The following is a 24,332-nucleotide window of genomic DNA, read 5'->3' as shown; positions in this document are numbered from 1 at the left end:
ACAAGTTTGTTTTTTGTTTTATTTTTTTTTTTTAAATTAAACTCTTCATGTTATATAAAAAGAATAACAAAAGCCATGATACCAAAGGGTGAGAGTTAAAGGACCTGACAATGTTGTCACTAGCAAGAGAAAAAGTTGCCTGAGGTAACAGTTGTTTCAAGGCCATATTTAGTGGTCAATGCTGTATTTTTTTAAAAGTAAGGGTGCTAAACAAGGCAGTGAATTACATTTGAAGTTGCTTCTGTAAGCCTTTGGCCATGTGATTATTTTATCTTCAAACCCCATTAAGAAAGGCTCATTATAAAGCTTTCAGTTCTGGAATTATAGCTACACAGCAAAACAGGAAAGCCACTCTGCAGGGAGCAAGTTGAATAAATCAGTCTTTGCATCCTTGCAGAGAAACAGGTCTTCCATCCTATCACTCAGAAATTAGAAAAAATATTCACTGCAAGAAAAGGTTTGTTGTATAAAAGTAGCTTTTACATTTGCTTGCTGCATTATTTCTGTGTTGGTCTTTAGTGATAGTTGCAAATCACTGATTTAATTTCATACCTCATGTGAATTTCCTATCATTTGATAGATAATGTTGAACCATAATTCCAGATGAACAATGTTCACAACATGCCATCACCTTGCTGAGTACAGTATGGAAATCACCTGTGCCTGTAACTGATGGCATCAGTGGCTTCCTTGCCTTTCTCTGAAATATCAAGATCTGAAGAAACCTCTACATATCAGGGCAGCCTTGCACCAAACTGTGAATTAAGATTTGACTTATAGTAGCATATAATTATATTTATGCAGATTTTACCTAAGATAAAAGGAAAATATGTGTTCATGTTTTTTCAAGTTGCAGAAACCACTGTATGAACATTTGTTCAATGTACTTCCAAAGCCCACTGAAAATGGCTTTCTTACTCTGAGTGAATGCTTACCCATAAACCAAGATCACCACAACTCTGAACAGTCTACTTTAGGTTTAGCTGCTCCAGTAAAATTGCTAAATTTTATTTTCTAATTGCATGGAGTTTGCATGTCTCATGATCAATGACTGTGTCAAATAATTAATTGGTAGGCTTTTCAGTTCAAATTAGTCTAAAAACCAAAAGAGCTCACATTGCCTATATTTTTTTTTTTTTGGGAAATTGAGAGATCTGATAAGAATTATATTTTGACATACCCTCTGTAAAACTATTGAGGTTTATGCCTTTGTATAGAACTATCAGACAACTTAAGACTAAATGACTAAAAATGACTAAAATTTAGTGAGTGCTACAATTTACAATGCTCAGACTTGCTCTCTATCATTTTCTTTTGTATGCTAATTAAAGGCAGCTTTTTGTATTCACAAATTCTCATGTATAGCTGGATGATTGGGTAGGTTTAGATTTATTCCTAGCAATAAAAAAGTCAATTTTTCCATTTTCAAAGCAGATTGGTATGAGAGATATTTTCCTGTGGCAATCAGTCAAAGCTATCAATTTTGGGAAAATGACTGAAGGACAAACAATGCCAGAGAAAAAGGAGGAAAAGCATGCTTACAAAGGTGACTTTCAAAACTACTGGGCTCTTTAGCTCTATTGCCAAGTTTTGCCCCTTCCTACATTACATAGTTCCCTTTTATTCATTTTGCTCATTGATGGTCCAGTGTTTGGTATCTGTTAATTGTCGCAGAAAGCTTCTGATGTAGTTGAAATTAAGCTGTGCTAAATCACTGAGCAGACAACATGACTTGAGGAACAGTGAGCTCCTGAAAATCCTCATGCAAATGTCCTAAGGTTTAGTGGTCCTTATTAAAAAAGTTATGTTGTTGGTGGCTACCTCTCTTTAGAAGTCTGCAAAACAGTTACGGATTTTTCTGGACTTATAGTAGAAGTTGACCAATGAATTTACAAGTATCAGCAGTTGCTTTACTCTGTGTTTGGTCTGGAAATATAAGTGCTGCAAATTATCTTTATATTACAAAAGATTTAAGAAAAAACCCCACATTAGGTAATGGTAAATGGAAGATGCGAGCTGGGATGTTAGTACCGCAGCAGAAAACTCCTTTTGCAGCCTGTCAATGCATTTAGCAGGGAGTCTTTTCCCTTCTGTGTCTTCTTTTCATAATGTTTTAAAGTACATTCCTTGACAAGCATTCAGATGCTTTGTCGTGTGCTGAATGATTTCAGCATTCTTGATTCAGTCTTTTTCTTGAATGAAATTTTACTGGGCTTTACTGAAGCCAAGAGCTTTCAATTTTTTTTCAGCGAATATGTCCACAGCTGCATCTGCCTTTGCTGAATGTGTGAGTTCTTGTGACTAAGAACTTAAACAGTTGAAAAGGGAGGTATTTGTTTCTGTGTTTGTGGAGTTCTGCTATTTGAAAATTTAGGAACAGGAAATCTGAGTAACACAAAATCTGAAAATTTACTAATTCATTCCATTATAAAACCTTAGCAAGGGGGAGTAACCTCTTTCTCTAATTCTTCTTTGAACATTTATTGGCATGACTGTCTGTTGTGTAGGTTGCACATCAGACTAATGTCAAAATAACTGAGGAATGTGAGGATTCCTTTTGTCTGCCATACAATCTAGTATTAATTTGAATGTATAAGGTAAATAATTTTATTAAATGTAGTCCTTAAAGTGATTCATTCACAAAGAAATGTACTTCCTTTTAGTAATTTCTTACGACACAGCAATAAATACTGTTAATATGTGTAATATTGTAGAAAAGCACTGAGAGTTGGAGGAAAATGCCTAAATTCTCATAAGGTCCACATTTTCGACTGCATTTGTTCTTGAGAACTCATTTGAGTGGTTTTCTTACCTCAAACCCTTTACTTCAAAAATACCTTTCTGATTTTAGCATTTTAAAGACGCAGCATTTTGTTTACCCTACTGTATTATTCTTTTCTGGCATTTTTACCACCATTCTTTGTTTTCTGTCTTGTATTTTCTTTGACAGTTTCTTGGATGTTCTCATATTTTGTTGTCAGTTACCAAACTCTGAATGGTAACTGGTGAGGGTATAGTATACTGAAGTAAGAAGAAGACCTGTGAAATTAGTTTTTGTGGTTTTGTTTGGTCTTGTGGGATTTTTAAAAAATTACTAGTATTTTAATTCTTTTTTTTTTTAAACAAATAATTAAGAAATAGACAACTGCTTGATTCAAAAAGACAGTGCTTTCTAGTATTTTTTTTTTCCACGGTTTATTGATTTTTTAGTTCTGTTTTGCAGTATTGCAGATACAGGGGGAGGTTGGCAAATGATTACATTACATTTTACTGGTACATTTTATTTGATTTCAGTTGATTAGTTTCCCAGATGTTGGACCATCATGTAGTTAGATTATTTTATAAATTAATTATGCAGAATTTGATTGTGACTTTGGGGCAATATCTTGTCATTTATTCTTTCCAGGAATTAGTACACTTTTGTGTTTTTCAAGATGTTCCATACATAGGTGGAGACTTTTTAATGTGTAGAGGCTATACCAAAAAGTGCAAGAGTCAGCTCACTTCTTCATCTGACCTTGATCACTTTGTCTAGTCAGAGGTTGGCCAAAGTACTTGTCGAACAAAGTGTTCCAGCTGAGGTTACTTGATTCCTATTGTTCATGTGGAGATAAACCCCCTTTTGTCACACCTGAAGCATAGAAACAAACAAAAAATTAATGACCGTGTGCTGCATTTCAAGGTCTGACACAATAACCAGAGGCTTTCTTGTGCTGAGCAGCGAATAATCAGCCACCAGTACAAGTGCTGCTCTGGTGCTGTGCAGAATGTGACAGGGGGACCCTGCTCTGGGCCTGGGTTCTTTGGCCTTCGTGCAGTTGAGCTGGTTGATTTTGCAGGATTTGATTGACAGTTCATCGCTGGTTTCTCTAAAACAGCATTCCAGTAGGATTTTTTGTGGCCTTTACCTGCAGTGGGACAATGAGGAACTTGGAAAGGAGAACATTGACATCTGCAGTAGCTGGTGGGTAATGGTCACCAACAGAATGCTTCTGCTCAGCGTGGTGGCTGAGTCACTCACGCATCCACTGGAGATCAGTGAGAGTTGTTCATCTACCAATATACAGAGTGAATTTGACTTTAGTTTGGGTGACTGCTAGGTAACCAGGAGAAAGAACCTTTTAGGTTGGACAGCAAAAAAACCCCCCAATGTGCATGCACAGATATTTACAGACATATAATGCCATCCACTTAGCTCTAGAAACTGGCACATTTTGATAGAAAGTACTGCTATTTTTTTGACTAATGATACTGAATTGGAGAAGTTGCATGTATTTTAATTGGTCATATTGCCAGGCACTCTCCCAGCAAACCTAATTAACTTCAAGCTAGAGAGCACCATTAACAGATGGGAGTTTTTGTCTTGTATTTTTTCACTAATTAGAAAATCTCAGTCTTTTCACATTTATGAATTGAACAGAAATTTTCATTTTATTGTCAATATGTCAGTAGAAAGTTGAAGAAAAAACCACAATCTGTATAAAGAAAGCAAAATAAAGCTGAAATGTTAACATCTATTAGAAGCATGTACAGAACAGAACACAGCAAAAATACTTGCTTTTTAAAAATACTTCCTCAAATGAGATTGGAAATGTGTATGGAAAAAAAAAGTACATGAAGGTACTAATTTTTTTAATGTATTTTCTGGTTTGATTTTTCATATTTCTGAGTCTGATGTCAACTCTGAAAATTCCTGAATTTAGATTTCACAGCATTCCTTTTAATAGGAATTAATTCCTATTAAATTCCTTTTAATAGTCTGCTCAAATGAGAGGTAGTCTGTTCAAGTCTATGTAAGGAAGCTGAATCTTTTATTGGAGAGAGAATAAAACACAGCTTGTGGCAGGCAGACTGAATTTGCTAATTCTCCTTAGTATGGTTTCATTCAGAGATGTTCCATATCTTATTCCCAGTGACCTATTTCATCAGTTACTTACTACAGTCATGAGTGGCTAGGCAAGCTCACAGCAATTCTGACCTTTACCATGGCTTTTACTTGTACCTTTCAGATATACCCAAATTACTGCTCTGATGCATAAATTCAATATGCAAGAACTGAGTATGTGGCTAATTTCTTTTTTTTTTTTGGTAACTCTTCTGTGTCTGCTGTATCTGTTTTCTCTCCCAGAAATGTTGTTTCTGTATTTCTTATCAATATTATTCAAGTCTGTAAAAAGAGATGCATTAAATATGAACTGTATTTTAAAAGATATATTTACTGTAAATACAGAATTTTAGTTTCAGTAATAAATTAAAACATTGGTCTACTGGGTAGTAACTCAGTGGGACCACAAATACAATTCCAGAAACATGGGCAAAATGTTTATCTTAGAGTTATTGACACCTTTCTACTTAAATAAAACCCTTTAATGCACAAGCCCCTTTGGTGTCATAGGTAGTGCTGACACTATTGCCATGTCCTGCTTGAGCTGTTGGTGATTACTGTGGTAGCAAGAGAGCTCTCAGCTATGCAAGATCCACCTCAATCACCTGTAGTGAAGAGAGTGGTTGCCCTAATAAGTTGACATGGAGTATTCCTGCCAAATGAAAGCAAGAGGGAGAATTGGAAGCCTGAAGAGGTCAAGTAATATGCTTTAGTCACACACCACAAGACTGGTAGGACTAGGGACAATAACCAAGTCTTCTGATTACTCATGGTCATTATCCAGAGCTCATGCTGGCCTACTTTGCTGCCTTTTGTTTTTAAATTAAATCCTTGCTATGAATTTTCTGACAGAAGTTCACTAAAAGTTTACTGCCCCATGGTTTATCTGATAGTCATTTCTCACTCCCCTTCACCTCCTCTTTTGGATAAACTCAGACTTTTCTTGGAAAATGTAAGTCTATATGAGCTTTGCTGAAGGGGAAAATTTATATAGCAAAAGGATCTCGTAAAGCTGCCAAAGTTCGCAGTACTGTTTTTATCGTGTGCTGATGACTAAATTAGTTACTGTAAAATTTAATAGCTAATTAACTTTTTAGTTAACTCCTTTTTGTGTAATAACAGTAAACAAAATACACAATCAGAAAATTTGACTGAAAGGAAATGACTTGCATGTAAACATTTTCAAGTCTGGATTTGTGAGAAGTTTTTAATGTGGCTATAAAAATTGCAAAGTTTGAGTTTAATACTTTAATTGCTTCGAGCTCAAAACTAAGAGTTAGTAAAGTCTCTTCAGAGCTGTGTGATCTTGAATCTTTTCCGGCTTCGCTGAAAGATGGGGTTGCTTATCATCGGGCTTGAAAGTGCTTTAATTGCTTCTAGAATTGGATGTTGAATTCTAGCTGGCATTCAAAGGCTGGAAGAAATAGTAGAAATGTAGATTATTATTTTTTGTTATTTGTCTTGTGACACCTGCCTTTTCTGCAGGCAGACTGGTAGGATCACTAAGTCACTGAGACAGATTTAATAGCAAGGATACTGCCCAGCAGACACAACCTTTAAGATTCATACCTGTGAGCATGTACACTGTCATCAAGAGCAGGTGCTGGCTGTAGAATTTGCACTTTGCCTGTATTTGGATGAGAATCAATGCATATACCACTGTGTCTTGTCATAGTGTTAAGTTCTGTCAAGCATGGGTCTTATACAGGGAGTATATTAACATATAATATATAATGTTTCCCTGCATTTTTGAGTAAAAGGTAAATGACAATTTTTCCCAGTTTCTTTAGTATCCTTGTTTGAGCTTTTCATTTAGTATTTATTGCTGGTAGGAAGGAGCAAGAGGGAAACTTGTTTAGTCTTTTGACTATTTTATCACTTCATCTTTGTCCTCTGGTTCACTCGCTTCAGCCATCATTTGCTTGTGTTTCACGCTTTACTCTTGTAAGGTGGCTCACAACTGCTGCCTGCTTAGATAGTTTTCTTCAAAGAGAAGCTGGCATTAAATGCAGTTTTTCTAGAAGATATTAAGAGAGCATTACATCAATAAGAAATATGATCTAGCAAACCTGAGTGAGGTGGACTGGCATTCTAAGAGCCCCTTGGGAGTTCACGACCCCATAGAGTAGATGGTGGATATTTTGTACTTTTGTCTTGGGCATTCTAGTTATTTATATGTTGGTCCAGGAGGGTCCAGGTAAAGAAGAGGCAGTAGGACTGTAGGTAGGGCAATGAGTTTAAGCCCAGAGAAAAGTCAGTGTACAACTTCATCTGGAGCATGGTCCTTGGTCCTGTTGATGGATTTGAGAGATCCTGTTCTACTTTACTCCTGGTTATCAGACAGGTTATAGTGGGGAAAAAAGCCTCTAAACAGCAATTTCCTACCAGTTTCTATAAAAGTCTGGATGCATTTTATTTTTCTGGACAATCACAAAGTTCTGAAGGCTGTTTTGTTGGATTAACTTACATGAATTTTATAATTTGACATCAAGCAGCTGCTTTAGTTCACTGGTTTATGTCTATAGGTAACATAAATAAAAATATCTCAATGAAGTAAGTATCACAATACAAAAAGGTAGAACACTGATTTTTTTAGAGCAAGCATCGATATTGTTTTATAGTAAATAGAACTGCATTTGTATTTACATTAATCTAAGATACATTAATTGCTCAGTTGTTTGTGTCAGCTGCAGTGCATAATTTCTTACCACTTGTGGCTTTGCCTACATGGAATGCTTTCTGAATTTTGTTCTTTGCATATAGGGTGTCAGTTAGTGGGACAGCAATTTTAGGTAAGCCAGTCTGGATCTTCTATGGTCAAGACTTGCTCAGGTCTTAGTTCTGTTAAATTGCAGTAATTGCACAGATGTGGGTACATCTCCTAGACTCTGCAAATCAATGCAGGGATTGCCAAGCTGGAAGTAATTCTTAACTTCTGAAATGTAACTTGAAGCAGGTGCATCCTTAGATTTCAAAGGTTTTCATTCCTAACAAATCTGGACAAATAAATTCTACCTGTCTATAAAAGAAATACAATTAATATCTTAATTGATGTTTTAAGGAAGTTTGGGGCTTATATTTAAGGTCTGAAAATTTTCATCCAAGTTAGATCAAAACGTCAGGCTATTTGCATCTTAGTGCAAACTTCTGTGTAACAAAAGTTTAATGGATCATTAAGGTTTTAGCTTTATGTATTTAGGAAATAATTTGTGTCCTCCATAAATAATTTGAAATATAGAAACTAATGGAATTGTATTTTAAATTATAGTTGATAAAACTGAGTAGCTTATTAACAGAATTTACTGTGTGGGTGTAGAAATGAAAAGTAAGTGAATTTCAAAAAAATATTAATAATGAACAACCTAGTATATTCTAAGCATTGGAGTAGCCTTAGGGTTGAATAATTTAACTATAGAATAAGAATTTGAAAAAAGCATTTTTGAAGAACAGTACCAGAATAGATTGTTGTCAGAAAAAATAAGAACTCTCTGATGCCCTGAGGTGTTAGGGGTTACAGGATTTCTGAAAGTTTTTTTTTTCACTGCATACTTCTTATTTTAATACTTAACATTGGAGGAAAATAAAAATAGATGATTATTCCTTTTTGATTTTCTGCTTTGCCTCTTGAGTTCTATGCTATTTTATATTAATTATGTTTGGATAGTTTAATCTTGTATAAGCCAGAATTTGCCTTTGAAACTTCAAAGAGTTCTGTTTCACCTTTCACAGAATGTTTGAGTGTTACAGGGTATGAGAGACTGAAGTTCCTGCTCTGGAGTCCCTTCGTGGCTCTTCATTATTAACTGTACCCTCCTGTCTAATGTGACCAGCCTTTTCATTATCCCGTGTTGGTTCGATAATGCTGTTACGGAGTTGTAGGGGGAACAGTGCCACCGCTTGGATTATCCCTTTGTTGCATAGGGACCTCGAAAGTGAGCTTAATTGAGACAGTGTTTCTCAAAGTTGGTGCTTCCCTGCAGTATTATCATGCTGTTACACCCTTGTCAAAACTCCCCTTTTTTTTTTCTTTCTCTTTTTTCTTTTTGTATTTATTATGGATGCCTAAATTTTGACTGCAGTCGAAGCTTTTCTGGAGCATCTTGGTATCAGTCAAAGCATTTTTAATTTTCCTTAAGTGGATTTTTTCTACAGTTTCTCTGACTCTTGCCTCAAAAGGCATTTTCTACTTCTGTTGAAATCTGGGGCTGGATCTTCTCTGTTCCTTTTTCAATGAAAGATTTAGGGATATGCAACAACTATTCCATGTATTTCCTCCTCTTTCCTTTAGCCAGATTGGTGTTTATTTTTAATTTGTTAGTAAGTGCTTAGACAGTATAGCTGTTAGCATATGAGTTCACATTTATCAATCTTAAACAAACAGCAAGCTATTATAAATTAAAGGAGTCTTTCCTTCTGTACAGAGAGAAGTTACAATAGATATGTAGCAATTGCAATGTTTTGCCAAATGCATTGAAATAATAAACAGAGCAAGCAAGCATCTCGCCATGGCCTGGTTAACGAAAAAGGCAGTAATTCACATAAATACATGCTTTCCCCTCCCTTAGGTTCTAGTTGCTGTGAATTTGGGTTATGGGTCTGTGTTTGTGACACCCCTCAAGCATAGCAAGGTCTCCAAACAAGCATTATCTCCCATGGCAATCTAGGGAAGACTAGAACAAACTCACTAATTGTCGTCCTGGGCCTGAATAACCAGGTCACGTTCAGCTTTATTTAAATGAGACTATAGCAACAAACTTGCATCTGAGACTATTGTATAGCATACAGGAGTTTGGAGTTTGTTAAATTCTATTTCTTTTTTTTTTTTTTTTATTTTAGTGTAACTCTAACCTGATTGATTCAGGGTCTGCTTTTTCCACACACTTGATGGATTCAAGTGCAGCTGAATTCCTCTGTCACTTAGGAAAGGAAAAATGTTTCTCTGTTAGCAGGAAAAGGAAATGGAGTTTGATTCCATTCTCTTCTGATACCCTTTCTGTGATTCTTTGAGACATTATGAATCATGTTAGGTATGTGTTTTAAGGCAATAGAAGAGAAAATAAGCCTTGATTTAAAATCAGGTATATATATTAAAGAAGGAGAGTGTTGTAGCTTTGCATACATATCTCACTCTTTGGTGTAGCATGGGAATCTGGAGCTGCTTGCAAAATAGACATATTTGCATTTTAGTGGCAGTTATATGAACTGTCGTAGAACACTTAAATTCCTAAAGTGTTTTGGAAGATCTCACCCAGGATCTGTGTAATATTTAAGCAGCACAGTCATGATGAATAAGGAATTGGATATAATTCAAATGTAAGGCTGATAAATTGTTATGCTGGGTTTGCTCTACAAGACTCCTTTGGGTAGGAGGCAATGACTGAATGTTGTAACTTAAGACTTGCTATGTGAAAAGAAAAATAAAAATCCTTTAAGTTTCACAAAGTCCTTGTGTATTTTGTGAAACTTGAGAGAATGAGTGTTTATAGAGTCCCAAATGGATTACAAGTTTAGTTTTTCAAATTTCATTTTCAGCGTTAAGTGGCCATTTCAGCATTCTGCAGCCCAAAACTCCTGCTATAGGGTAAATCTCTTTTGTACTTTGGCTTTTTTTGGGGTAGTTTTTTTCTTTTCCTTTCCTTTTTTTTTTTAATTTGTACACTGTTTGCTTTGGGTTTTTATTGTTGGGTGTTCTTTTTAAAGAAATAGCTATATTTAATAGTGGTTTTGAGGGTGCTGTTAGTACAGAAATTATTCCACAGAATGCAGGGTAAAACATTACCACTAATGCTTGACTTTAAATTATTTTAAAGTGAACAGATGTGTTTGAAACTGGTTTGGGTAGAATTAAAATTTTTGCCAAAATTGTAAGCTCTGTGCTCTCAGAATATTCAGCACCTTTTTAAATTCTGTTTTTAAAAAAATGAAGCCTTTCCTTGAAATGGACTGATAATAAAGAATGGAGCAGATTTGATTCAGATCCAAACTGCTATTGTGTGTAGCTTGGAATATTCCAACAGGTAGGGCAGAGTGTGCACAATAATTTGATTCCCAATATCTTAATTCAGAGAAAAATGGGCCTTGAGATCATTGCTAATCATAATTTGGGATATATTGTCAGATGACAATCCACAAGTTCTATTTGCCACAATAATTTCTTGTGATGGTGAGACTCTTACCAGCTGATATGAATTTAATAGCTTATTTCACCTTGCAACACCTGCACACAGTGAAAGAAGATTTAAACTCTAGATGTTAACATTATATTAGACTCAGGTAGTAAAAATGTTATTTCAATGAGTTTTGTGCTTCAGTCCTTGAATTTGACTGACAGATCTCATTGGTACAGGTGATAGCACATCAGGTAAGACAATAGATACTTGTACTCTGGCAAAATACCCTTTTTCAGGCTTTCAAAAAGTAAAAAATGTTATGGTCAGCAAGATCTAAAAGTAAGGAAAAAATAATTTAAGCTTTCAGTTGAATAGTTATTTTAACAAATAGTAGTAATTATGTAATATTAATACATTAATGAGTTTATTTTATTGGAAGATATGTACATGTCTGATACTGGCTGTGCAGAGCTCCAGAGTCTGGTTATGTAATAATTACTATACCTTGCTTCAGATGCTGCCTTTACGGCGTTGAGTGATAGCTGAGAGCAGAGGATTTTCAGACAGTCCACTTTGAATGAGCACATTGCATGTCTCCTCCTTGTGCTGTGATCGTCAGGCTTGTTCATAAGACGGCAGCTTCAGAAAGAGGTCTGAAGCCTGTATGGAATCAAAATATTTTTATTTCAGCGCTCATCTGTTGCTTTAACAGTTAAGACTGTCAACAAAAGTCGTAACACTCATGACGTGCTGCATCAAGTATTGCTTTAAACTGTTTGAAAGTTCAGTATAATCTCAATGGACAGGAGTGCAGGGTAAATATGTGTTTTTACATAGTCTTACACTTTTCTTGTGGGTTTCACAGCCATGTATATAAATGGAAATTCAGTCTAATCTGTCACTCTTGGTTTATGTGCCAATGAGCAATCCTGAAGGATAGGTTTTGTAAAGCCAGATTTTGTCCTCCTTTCAATGCAAGAAAGCATTCTGTGACAATATATATAATGTTTGAAGTTCAAGTAGGAGTAATTTTCTGAAGAAAATTAGACCTGAAATAAAACTAGCTTCTTATTTATTTTTGTCTTTTTTTTTTTTTATGTAAAAGAATAAATGGTTAATATTGTTAAATAATTACTCTTTTCTTTTCTTTTGTAGGTTGTCTTAGTCTTCGCTCTTAGTATTGGTGCTCTTGTAATATACTTCATAGATTCATCAAAGTGAGTATTTGAGTACATTTTCCTTTCTCTCCTTTCCTGCAGCAATTATACATCTTTAAATTTCTCCATTCATCTACTTCAAATCAGTGCTTGGTCTCATCGCCTGAGTGCAAAGAACTTCGTAATACCACAGGTTCTACAAAAATAATTCAAGAATGGGAAAATAAAATATCACATAAACTAGACTGAACACAGTCACATTGGATCTGTAGAATGGAGAGGAAAACTACTTTTGTGTATTGAGATTATAAATACTATTGCAAAATTACAGTTTTTATATTCATTATGCTGTGTAGAATCTTTCAAAGTCAAGACTAGGATAAGAAATACAGGCTAAAAATACTTGTCAAAAAATTGCAGTTTGCAGGGTGATAAAAGCGTCTTGGGAGACTGACAGGAACACTTCTGAAAATCTCAGCTTGAATTAGACAGTACGAGCATATTGTATCTTGCATATCTGTATTTCCAACTTCTTGGTGTGATAGGTTTCTACCAAGATAAGGTGAACTACTAACAGTCTGCAAAGCATCTCAGTATTTTTTAGATTTACACCGACGTTATCATACAGTGTTGTGGTTTTGGCCAGGCAATAGAAAGTTTCATCAGGATATGTGGTGGTTTGATACAAACCAGGGTAACTCAAACTGTGTTCTGATATCATTCACACTCCACCCTTGTTTTAACATCAAGCTGGACACTGTCTGTGTTGTAACAGGCAGATTGGTAGCCTAACATAGAAGAAACAAATAAAAAGGTACTTAAATATTCTTCTTTGATTACAGTTCTTTTTGGAGAGTGATATTCTGAAGTATCAATGGTAATTTAAAGTTCTATGATGACATGCTTGCTGTTTTTCTCTGAACTAGTTTAAGGCTTTCCATTAATGCAACCGTTAAGATTGTATGCCAAAGTCAGTCCACATGAGCCTGCCTAGCTGTCTGTACTGGTAGTAGTAATGTTCTGAAACAGTCATTCTGTGACTCAGAAAATCAGACATTCAACTGTTGACATCTGTACATCCTGATATTTAGGAAGGTGGTGGCACCAGCAAAAGGCATTCTTGGATACATGGATGCCAGCTCTGTATTGTGTGAATTTGAAGCCATCGATGTGTCAAGCATAATGCAAATAACTAAGGTAGAGGTTTTCTTTGTGGAGAGGAGCCAAGTGGTTGGAAAATGCAAATCTTGAGCTCCCTGGAAGTGAGGACAATTGGCTTTCCTTCTTAACATTTCAATGGGTGTTTTCATTAATTTTAGTGATTTTTCCTTAGTATGTCACCACTGAAGTACATAAGGTGGTTCCTTTCTGAAGACCTTTGTAAAACTTTTTAAAGCAGAGTGGCATATCTTCTGGATACCTGATATCTCCAGGTCGAAAGTGTGGAATAGATTAAAACGTGTTTCCACTTGTTTCAGTTTCAGATCAAGTACAGCTATGTGTCGGTGTTACTGTCTTTTGTGAAATGAATGGATTATATAATGAGTTTTAGGCAGTGCATTCTCAAGTCTTTGATTGTTTTCCTCAAGGAGAGCAAAGCTGACAACATGGGAGAGTCTCTGGGACACTTGAGCTTTCTTTGGGCCACCTAATCCATGTACTGCCACCAGCTTATTGACTGTACTTTCACACTTTTTCTTTGGTTTCTTCTCCTTTCTCCTCTCTTACCCTCCTTTACTTACACAGACACATCTTGCTCTTTTCTGGGTTTTTTTTGTAAATGCTCACTAGTTGATTAATTTATGTTAGAAACACCCCAGATATATTTCTGAAGAGAAAAATTCTGCTTTATTCTATTCTGCTGACCTGACACCCATTTCAGCAATGCAGAATCAAATATAGTGATATATCAGTCTACTAAGATCCACAAGTACATGCTTGGAAAAAGTCATTCCTTTGAGAATTTGGTCAAACAGGAAATAATGAAGGTAGGGCGAGAGGAATTCTTGTGATATCCTCAACAAAGCAGCTGGAACAACAGAGACTACAGCTTGACATGGGTCAGTGCAGACAAATGGGCTCTAGTGTTCCCACCAGAGAGATGGTTGGCACGCACCAGGGTGTGCTTTCCCTTAACAATGCATGCCAGAGCCAGTGTGTTCTGCCCAGGCCATGCACTCTTGCCTGTTACTGGCTCTTATGTGTAGAGTTAGAAAAATTGTGTCTCCAGTCCACAGCTGAAGAGTGCTAGTGTGAGCAGTTGTCTAATAGATCTTGCCAGTGATCTATTCATCCAAGACCCTTAATCTATTGATAGATTTATAGATACAATGACAGGTATGTCCACAAAGGAATCCTGCATGGCTTCATACCGAAGGGGCATCAAGAAAGATGGGAAAAACAGCACTGTTTCATTAGATATGGAAGGGGAGAGTGAAAAGACCACAGTTTTGTCAGGCAAGCATGTGTCATGATTGATTTTAGTATGAAGGCTGGATTGAAGTATGAAGGTTGTCACAGCTGTGAGAGGAGGGGAAACTAAGAGCATTTTTATGCTCCCCAGTTCATCACTCTGATAGACACTCTGTCAGAGTAGTACCAGATGAAATGGCACATCCAGTGCAATGCTGTTTGGAGAGCTCTGAGCTCAGAAAATGGTACAGTTTCAGCATCCTCCATACCAGTTAGTCCTACATCTCAGCAGAGCCAATTAAATAGCTTTGTGTTGCTATAAAGTATTTCTGCACTGATTCTGTTTCTGAAAACTTTGGATTCTGCACCATGCTTCATCACAAAATATGGCCACAATTATGATCATATACATCTGCTTTGTGCGTTTTGCAAATGATATTTTAGGCTTTCCTTAAAGCTTTATATGTTTCTAAAACTATCAGAAAATACCCTATATGCCCTCCACATCTCCATACCCCTTTCATTAGTGCTGTGATAGGAGAGAGAGCACAAATAAATACTTTCAGCCACCACAAACTATTAATCAAATCATTTTATAAGAAGAATGGAAATATCTTTAAGTGTTAAGCCACCCTGTCATGGTTGCAACTTCATTGCTCACATTCTGACTACTGCATCATTATTCTTTCTTTGGTCTAACTTCTGTTATATATATAAAGTATCCACATACGTATCTGACTGCATAAAAGTTCACTCTTAAAAACACGTATTAATTGTATTTTTGTGTTTTATTTTGTATATGGATGACTTTTTGAAAGGATTGTGATTCCCTCCAGGAAGACAGGTTTTTTGTGCTTCTTCTGTCTCCTGTAGTACCTTTGAGTTCATTTTTTTGGTCTTTATTACTTAGTGAAGCAAGTTTTTCTCACCTATGCTAAAAGTTAGACTTTATGATCCCAACCTAGGTGATTTTGTCTACTTGTGAGGTAGCAATATTAGCTGGAAACATGTTAGAGATACTATACTAGAAATTGCTTAACAAAACAATGCAACCTGAAAAGTCTGGTTTCTTGTTTTGGAGGATTCATGCTGGTTTCTTGCCATTGCATGGGAATAAATTAGGAAAGATGCATTGGAAATCTGTATTCTGTTTGAGGAGTTTCCCATGTGACAGCACAAGGAGAAAAGTGTCATTGGCAAGTTCTCTTGGAAAGTTTTACTAGAAAAAAGACTTTTTTTCCTAAAAGCAGCACTTTGTTTCAAGTCCTTATGAATTCTCTTTTTTTGTGGGAACATTTGAGGATAAGCTGTGATAGGGTACTGTGTTTGCCTTTCCTGCTTGCTTGCTACTGCTTCTGTTTTGTCTTCTGAAAGACATTTGATTTTGCTCAGCAAAATGTTCTACAGAAATACTGCAAGCCTGGTGAGGATAATTTATTTAAATTTAGTACAGATACAGTGTCACTACCCAGGAGAATCCACATCTTTTTCATCTGTTTAGGCTGTGTTACCCCTTTTACAGACATGTATGAGTTATGAAGTTTATCTGAATAGTTCAACAAGTCTGTATAAACAAACACTCAAGTGTTTTTAGATACCAATCTCATTTTCATTACAAATCACTAAGCTTTTCCATATTAACTGGAATAATCTGCAGAATATTTTGTTGACTCTGTTTCATGGCCCTTCAAGGAAACAGCAATTTTAATTTCATTTGTAAATCAACAATTCAGTGCTGCTACATCTGAATTTTGAGTGGATCTCATCGGCCTGATGTATAAAAAAAAATCAAGATGGGTCTAATAGGATCAGAAATCAATTCATATAAAAAGTTCAGTTTGAGCTTTGATTTTATTGTAGTTTTCAGGTTGCAGTTTCCTTTTCTGAATGTATTACTTTTCAATTTGCAAGGCATATAAAAGTAAAAGATTGATAATTTTTTTTTCTCAAGTAACCAGTTTTAGGGCTGTGGTATATCATTTGGCTGATGATATCCTGTGCAGTTCAGGGTTCTGTACCCTGAAGTATGTATTTACCAGTATTTTGAGTGTGTACAGATTTTACGCAGCCTTTCAGTCTTCATATTTGAGGAGTTAAGTAGGCAGGACTTAACTAGTACTAAGCTTTGTTTCAAGCCTTCCTGCTTATAGTGAAATTCACCCATGCAAAAATACTTCAATTATGTTTATAAAGTTCTGCTTTGTCTTAGTACACTCATTAACCCACTCTAAGACTACTGGAACATTCCTTCATACTAAGTACACATTAGAGTTTATACATATACATTTTTTTATGATGCACGACTAAGAGATGTAGAAGTTGACTTAAAATTCTGGGATCTGCTTCAAGGAAATGCTGTTAAATTGTTTACCATTGCTAAAATTGCTAAAAATACAATGGTCTGTATCTTGGCAAGTCGATTAAAACAATATTGTTCCCTGCATTCTTGGGAGGGAAGTCTCTCACAATGCCTTGCAGCTGGTGGCCTTGTAAAATTTTAATATTTTCCAAATTTTAATTTTGTTAACACTGTATCAATTTCTGGCTATTTCTGTGAGCTAATAAATTTTGTTCCATGCTGAAGTAAATCCAGTTGTATGTTTTATCTCCACCTTTTTTTTACATAAACAGGGAAAAGGAAACTTTTATTTCCCCTTAGTTTTATTAACTGCTCACGTCTCAAATGGAGTGATAGGTGTAATTTTCTGATTTAAAGAAAATTTAGCTTAAATATGTAAGTGAATTTCTTGAGTGTTTATTTTCAAGTCACTTGGTTTTTTACTATTGTAACAGAACTATAACTTCAGTTGTTCCTGCTGCTGATTCTCAGCAAATCAGAAAATCTGTGGTTCATAAAGCCCCAGTCAACACCCTTTAAACTGGTACATCATTAAATAAGATTTTTGGTCATAAGTATTTTAGTTCTATCTTTACTCTGTTTGTAATAAGTACTGAGTGTACACCATTATTGCTTTAATTCAGAAGTGGTTTCCGGAAGAAAGCCTTATTTGTGACAATGAACTTTAATTTTCTTCATTGCTCTGCAAATTTTCCTGGGAAAGTGTCCACAGCTAAGATTCATTACTTTCATTAGCATGCTACAGTTGAAACCAGGTGGGTGCGCAGCTCAATGCATGGCCTCTGCAGGCAACTGAATACCAGAATGATTGAAGGATTTTGTTAGGCACAGATGGTGTTAATTATGAGTAAAATCCAGCAACAACAGTGAGACGATTACTATAAGGCAAAAACCAAAAGAAACAAGCCACAGTGGAGGGGAAAAAACCACCTGGCAATGATTGTCCATGTGTTACTATGCAGTTGGCGCTCTAGGACAAAGGGATTAAGTGTGATTGTATGTCACCTAGTTTTGTTGTTAGACATTGTCCCTTGACCACCAATCATTACAGGATTATCGTGAATTATTAAAAAAGCTGGATGTAGTGAGGCATACTGGAAAATAAGATGCATGATTTATGTACTATCTCTTAGCTAGAGTGTTTGCATTCATTCTCTGACATGTTCAGAGAGCTTGAGTTTGGCAAATTATATGCAGATAAAATTTGTAAAACACTACCTGAACAACTCTACCAATCAATTTAGGAGATTATAATAATGAATAAAGGTAATTCCTCTGTATGTGTTTATCACATTAATGAAATAACATTGGATTACACTGATTTTTGCTAGTGGTACAGAATCTCTGGTTAGGCAATATGGAAATATTCTGAGTTCTCTAGACAAACCACTGTAATGAAGTTTCTGTTAATCAATGCCAGTAGTTTGTGTTTGCTAAATGGGTGAAAATGAATTGTTGCAAATGAATTAAATGAGAAATACTGTGGATGAGTTTCAGATAAAATGGCAAACAAGATTTTTCTTCCATAATAATAGACAAATCAAGCTCTGGAAGTTTTTGTGTACTGTTTTTATCCCTTGGTGTTTTACAGAAATTCTTAGCAACTGTGATGCACAACTTTGATGATGTGATAAATTCCAATGGGACTCATTTTCTGAAGTCTTAGGCCTCGTACAAGATCTCAGTAACTGTAATTTCTTCTTGGCCTGTCATTGAGTATGACTGAGTAGAGGTTGGCTCTGTTTTCTTTATACCTGAAGGAGGCTCCATCAGGTATTTATAGATATTGGTAAGATTCTTTGAGCCTTATCTTTGTCAGACAAAACAGTCCCTCAGTACTCTCTCAGCCCTCCTCATGAGACAGGACTTCAGTCTCTTAACATCTTTGTGCCTTTCATTGGCCTTACTCCCCGATGTCTGCATCTCCGTGCTGGAGACGTTTCCTGATGCAGCCTGGAAAATGCTGCTGACCCCTTTACTGCAAGGGCCCATGGATGGCTTATAGTGCACTTCTAGACTCGGGTCATTTTCTGCAAAGCTGCTTTCCAGCTGCGGCCAGTTGCATGCTATGCTAAGGAAGCACTGAAGTTCAAGTTTGTATAATCTTATTATTCCCAAAATAAGTCAGTAATCTGAAATAGCAAAACTTTTTACATGCAGTGATATTTACAGGCTTTATTTGTATTAAAATGTTGCTAGACAGGCCTTTAAGTAAATATCTGTCACTTAAATTAATGTGTTTATACTGAACATACCAGGCTTGAGAGTTCAATCATCAAATAGCTAAGTCCTCACTTTTTCATGACCCAATTCTTTTATGGTATAAATTTTTGTCATCTCTTAGACAAACGAGAGTACTGTATTTCAGGAATCAGATCTTTCTTTTTTAAGGGCTAGGTGAAATGTACTCATTTTTTTTTTAAACATTTGGCCATTAGTTTTTCCTTTTAGTTTCTAGTAAATTGACAGAAATTTGATTTCAATATAGACAAAAATTTGTATCACTGGCACATTTTTAAGACAGCACTTTTTAGGAGAGCAAGACATGCTGCTTTCTCAAGTTTCTCTCTTCGAAGGATGAATGGAGGAAATTCATTGAACATGGAGGTCTGACTTAGGTGTGGTCTAATTTGAGTAGCTTGTTAGCTATATTTACATCACAAGGCTTTTTCAAAGAAGCAGAATTTTACACTAAAATGTCACACTGTGATGTAGGGAGGGGCAGATATGGTACCATTCCAGTATGTAAGTGGAATGGTACTCGAAGGTCATTCTCTATAATGCTTGGAGAAATGATAAAGTCTATATAATTTACAACTTTTCAGATTTAGTTTCTAACTGTAGGAAAGTTTGATAGCTGTCATAGTGGTGAAATATTGGAAAAGATAATCATAGGATGATTGTGGACTTTCCTGCATCACTGGTATCTCACTTGGACAAATTATACTGACGATATTTTGGTTGGTAGGATGTTGGTATATCTGATTATTATGTCTCCTGCAGTGTAAAGCTGACTATGTGGCCTGCAAGACTCAAAGGAAGAGAAGACCCCATTATTGCTCTGAAGATCTAAGCCTGCAGAGTTGCAAGGGTGTCTATAGGATTTCAATCTTAGAGCAATATTATTTTGCCTAAAAATGCCATTTTTAGAAAGTGAACATTTAACACCTTCATCTTTTGTAACATCATTTCTTATTTATAAACTCAGAGACTCTCAAAAGACTGAAATGGATCCAAGCCCAAGGAAGATGTGTGATCCTTTCTGGCCCAGGGCAAACTGTGTTTTCATAACATGTTGCTATGCAGTTCAAGGTCATGATTACTTAGATAAGACTTTGGTCATTTAGTGTGGCTGATCAGTGAGAGCTTTTGGGGTTTTTTTAGACCTGGAGGCTGTGTATACACATACAGGAATGTTCCTGAGAATTTGATGTTAGATGTCAGCATTTTATTTCTTGTCTGAAAATGAGTAACAAATCAAGCAAGTATGTTCTTTTCCCCCCACTGTGTTGCAAGTCCATTCTGACACCTTATGACAAATGGCATTCATGGCAAGTGAGTTTATTGGTTGTTCTGGAGCTGTTTGCAAGAAATAAACTTAACCACATATGTTTGCACATAGATGTTATAATTCTGAGTCAAATTCTTTTCTCTCTGCTGAGGGGTGGTTTGCTTTTGTGTGCTGTTATGCTTCATGTGAGATACCTGAGCTCCTTCAAGGGGTGGGGGCAAGGTGGTGGCTTGACAAAGACTGTAGGAGATTGTTGCCTCACCTGACAGTTTTTCTCCAAGCAAGTGCCCATTGTTAAAGGACATCTGAATAGCACTGACTGGTATTCAACCCTCCTAGTGCCAAATTGCATCTTTCTTTTCCAATGAATTGTTTCTGCTTTTGTGTACTGAGAAGTCCAAAGGCATCGGGTTAAACATCAGGCTGAAAAAGAACTGCAAATTGACAGCTGCTTCTAGTTGATTCCTGGAAGTCTTCATTGATCTCTAGTTCTGTTTTGGAAAGATTGTCCCCATCTGCTTTAAATTCCATTAGCTTTTGTAGGGCAGGATCTCAAAGTTTGATTTGTCCAAGAGTAAGGTCTTTCATCTGAAGGTTCACGGCAGATGTCAGGCATAATCAGGCATGTTTGAAAAACCGTACTTCTAAATTATGTTTTAAGTTCTGGAGTTTATCCTTTGCTGCCCTGCTTGCATAAATCTTAAATTAGTTTTGCTACCATATACAATTCATATCTCTGCATGAACTGAGGTTTCTGAGTCCAGTGAAACCAGAGTGTTAAAAGTTACATTTGTTATCTAAAAAACCCCGGAACCAATATCCTTTTTAAAATTCTACCCATGACTATGGATAAAAAATGATTGTAATAGAACATCTCAGCTTCTCATTCCTGTAGTTTGCTAATCTTTCAAATTTATTTTGAAAATTGTATTTAATATTTGTGTTGCAGCACTACACATTATGCAGTATCTGAAGCACAGACTTACTAGGTGGAATGAATTACAATTTACTAATTATTGTTGTCTCTGAATAATAATTTACTGTCTATAGAGCATCAATAAAATAAGCTTATTGACACCATTATGCTTACATACACGTTCTTTGCATAATGACTTGGATCTGACTTAAGAAATACGGATAAAAAATACTTAGATTAGCATTTATTTGCTTAGATTTAAAGGCTTAGATTCTGGTAACTTTCACTGGAAACAAGTTCTCATGAAACCTGCCCTGTGTTGGTTTTCACCACCTACACAATAATTTGAAGGTCAGTTTGTGTAATGAAACTGTATAGATCACATTTATAGCCTGCTCAGTTTCACTTCTCTGTTTTCATAAACTCATACCGTGCTGCTTGATGTGTTTCCAGTATTGCTACGGGAACATATTCTTAAATTACAGTTCAAATTCTTTATATATATATATATATTTATATTTATATAACTGGTGTACAGGTTAGAACCTTTCTTTATTTTTTATTCTTTTCCTCTTTCCAAATGAATGTCTGCATTTTTTGTTTCATCCCAAAGCATCTGATAATGCCTCTGCAAACATTTTGTCCCATGCTTTCTTTCCTTGTAGACAGATTAGTCATGCACACTGAGCTACAAGCATTCTTCCTTAGCATTATACAAATTCACATATCTATGTAATGTAGAAGAAGATGTAACTCAGCTGAGGTTTTAAAAATTCTGGATACCATATAGCTGTTAACAAAACATGGCTTGCATAGAAGATTGCTTTTCAGAGTGGATTTGAGTATAATCAGTACTTTACCCCTCTGCTTTTTAAGCTACAGATACAAATAAAGATGTGACCTCTTTTTCTTTTTTTTTCCCTCCCTTTTCTCCTGACAGCTTGACAAATTGTAGCTTTTGGGACACCCCAGTAGTTGATGAGTCATTTCTGCTTAAAAATAGAATTCCTTGCAGCAAGGACACCCATTCCACTTTTGACACATGTGTCATTTCTGACAGAGTCAGAGGGCCAACTGTGCCATGTTAATTAAGCAACCAGGAGGAAAAGAGCTCTCTCTCTTCAGTAAATACCAGAGCTGGAATCCAACAATGCTGAAAAAAAGAAAAGGGAAATCCCATATACATGAACATGAATACCTGCAGGTTTTCCTCCCTTCCTTGTGCTTTGTGAACATTTTGAGTCTTTTCTAGATCCCTCGTGCAATGTAACAAACATCACTATCCCACCTTTCTTCTCTGCCAACCCCCATCCTTTTTTCTTTTTCTTTCATTCTTGAACAGCAGCTTCATAAAGGGAGTTGAAGTTCTAATTACTGTGTACAGAAGAAAAGCATTACAATATTGTTATCCTTTTATTTGTGAAGCACAGAAACAGTGCTGCACGAAAACAGTGATAAGTGAGCAGCTGTGTTCAGCACCAGGTACATGTGATAGAGTGCCCTATACCAGCCTCAATAAGAGAAAATACTAAAGACAAATGTGATCAATATTAAATTGCAATTTGTGGCATTGTAGTAGATCTTGCTCACTTTAAAATTAATAATCTTTTTATTACTCTTCTCAATTCTAGTGCAATTACAGGGAGTGGAGCAGGCTGTTCTTTAGTGAGATTTTTAGCTTGTGGCATATTTATTCATCTGGTACTGATGGCAATTATTTGGCCTCAAAGCTGGGGGCCAGCCCCTTGAGTGGAACAACTTTATGGCACATAAAACCATGTTGCTGCAGTGCTTTTTCTTAGAGATTTTCAGATTTGTTTTTCTCACAGGTTCTGTACTTTGATAAGCATTAGAAATAGTGTATTTTATGCAAGCTGGTTTCTTTGCAACATCCATAAAGTAATCAATTCTTACAGTTCAGGAAATGGCATGAGTTTGCTGGAGACTGTGATACCTGTAAGATTCATTAAGAAATTCAAGTCTGATGCTAATAGCCCTAAAAGATACTGCATCAGCCATATGTGTTGTTCTTGTTACCATTTTGAATCTAATATTTTCTCAAGACAAAGGAATTTTCTATTTTCATGTAATTATTTAAATTTTTCTTAATTATACTCCATCTCTGCTGAAAAAGATAATTTTTCAACCAAGGTGGCTCAGTTTCTATCTATTCCTATGAAAAAAAAGAATTTATAAGAATAACATTACATGAATTATATGAAGCATCTTTTGATATTATATTAATACTGTTAAACAGTATTAATTCGAAGTAAAAGGCGAGTTAATGTATCTGACCTCAGATAACTGATGGCTAGGTTGCTATTCAGTCATATTACTTACAATACTCATGGGTGACTTAGATTTTAGAAAGTAGAAGTAGATACTGATGTCAGTAGTTGGTATACTATTATTTACAGAATATCCATTCATCACTGTAAATAATCTTTCTGAATAATACTAATACTTGAATTTGCGCAAAACTCTTTGATAACTTAAAATTAAGGTGAAATTTTTCCCACCTTACATTTGAAATTTGGTTTCAGTGACTTACATTATATTGATACAATGAAATTCAAGTGAGAAATAGGACTCATAAACTTGTATCAAAGTCAGTAAATAAATTACTATCCTTTGTATCAGTCACTGTATAAAGTCACATTATGCTTTTACAGTATTACACTTTTCCTGTAGATCTGAAGTGTTGTAAACATTTTATGTAAAATTACAGTATTACACTTTTCCTGTAGATCTGAAGTGTTGCAAACATTTTATGTAAAATTAAGGGAGTAGAATAAAAGCAAAAATACAAAAGACTGAAAATAGTTTCAGGATTATCCTGGTTTGCCTTAATTAAAATTAAATTGCAACAGGGTACCAGGGATAGTCTCTGAACTGTGGATGCTAAATGAAGGAAACATCAGTTGAAATGGATTCTATTGTTTATTGATTTTGGAAATTTTATAAAGACGAAATAAAGCTAAA

General features: G+C 35.6%; 1 protein-coding gene across 50 annotated transcripts in view; it reads left to right on the top strand.

Moving 5' to 3' along the window:
* Positions 1-24,332, top strand: part of KCNMA1 (potassium calcium-activated channel subfamily M alpha 1) — a 444,344-nt gene that overhangs the window by 186,815 nt on the left and 233,197 nt on the right. For all 50 annotated transcript variants that reach the window (XM_032116877.1, XM_032116876.1, XM_032116875.1 and 47 more), the window contains one exon: positions 12,151-12,212. In XM_032116877.1, the coding sequence (XP_031972768.1) occupies positions 12,151-12,212 (62 nt within the window). The remainder of the gene's footprint in view (positions 1-12,150; positions 12,213-24,332) is intronic.

This window comes from Corvus moneduloides, chromosome 8, assembly GCF_009650955.1.
Source record: "Corvus moneduloides isolate bCorMon1 chromosome 8, bCorMon1.pri, whole genome shotgun sequence".
Lineage (NCBI taxonomy): Eukaryota > Metazoa > Chordata > Aves > Passeriformes > Corvidae > Corvus > Corvus moneduloides.
The sequence above is the reverse complement of the archived record's forward strand: the minus strand, read 5'-3'. Positions and strand labels throughout refer to the sequence as shown.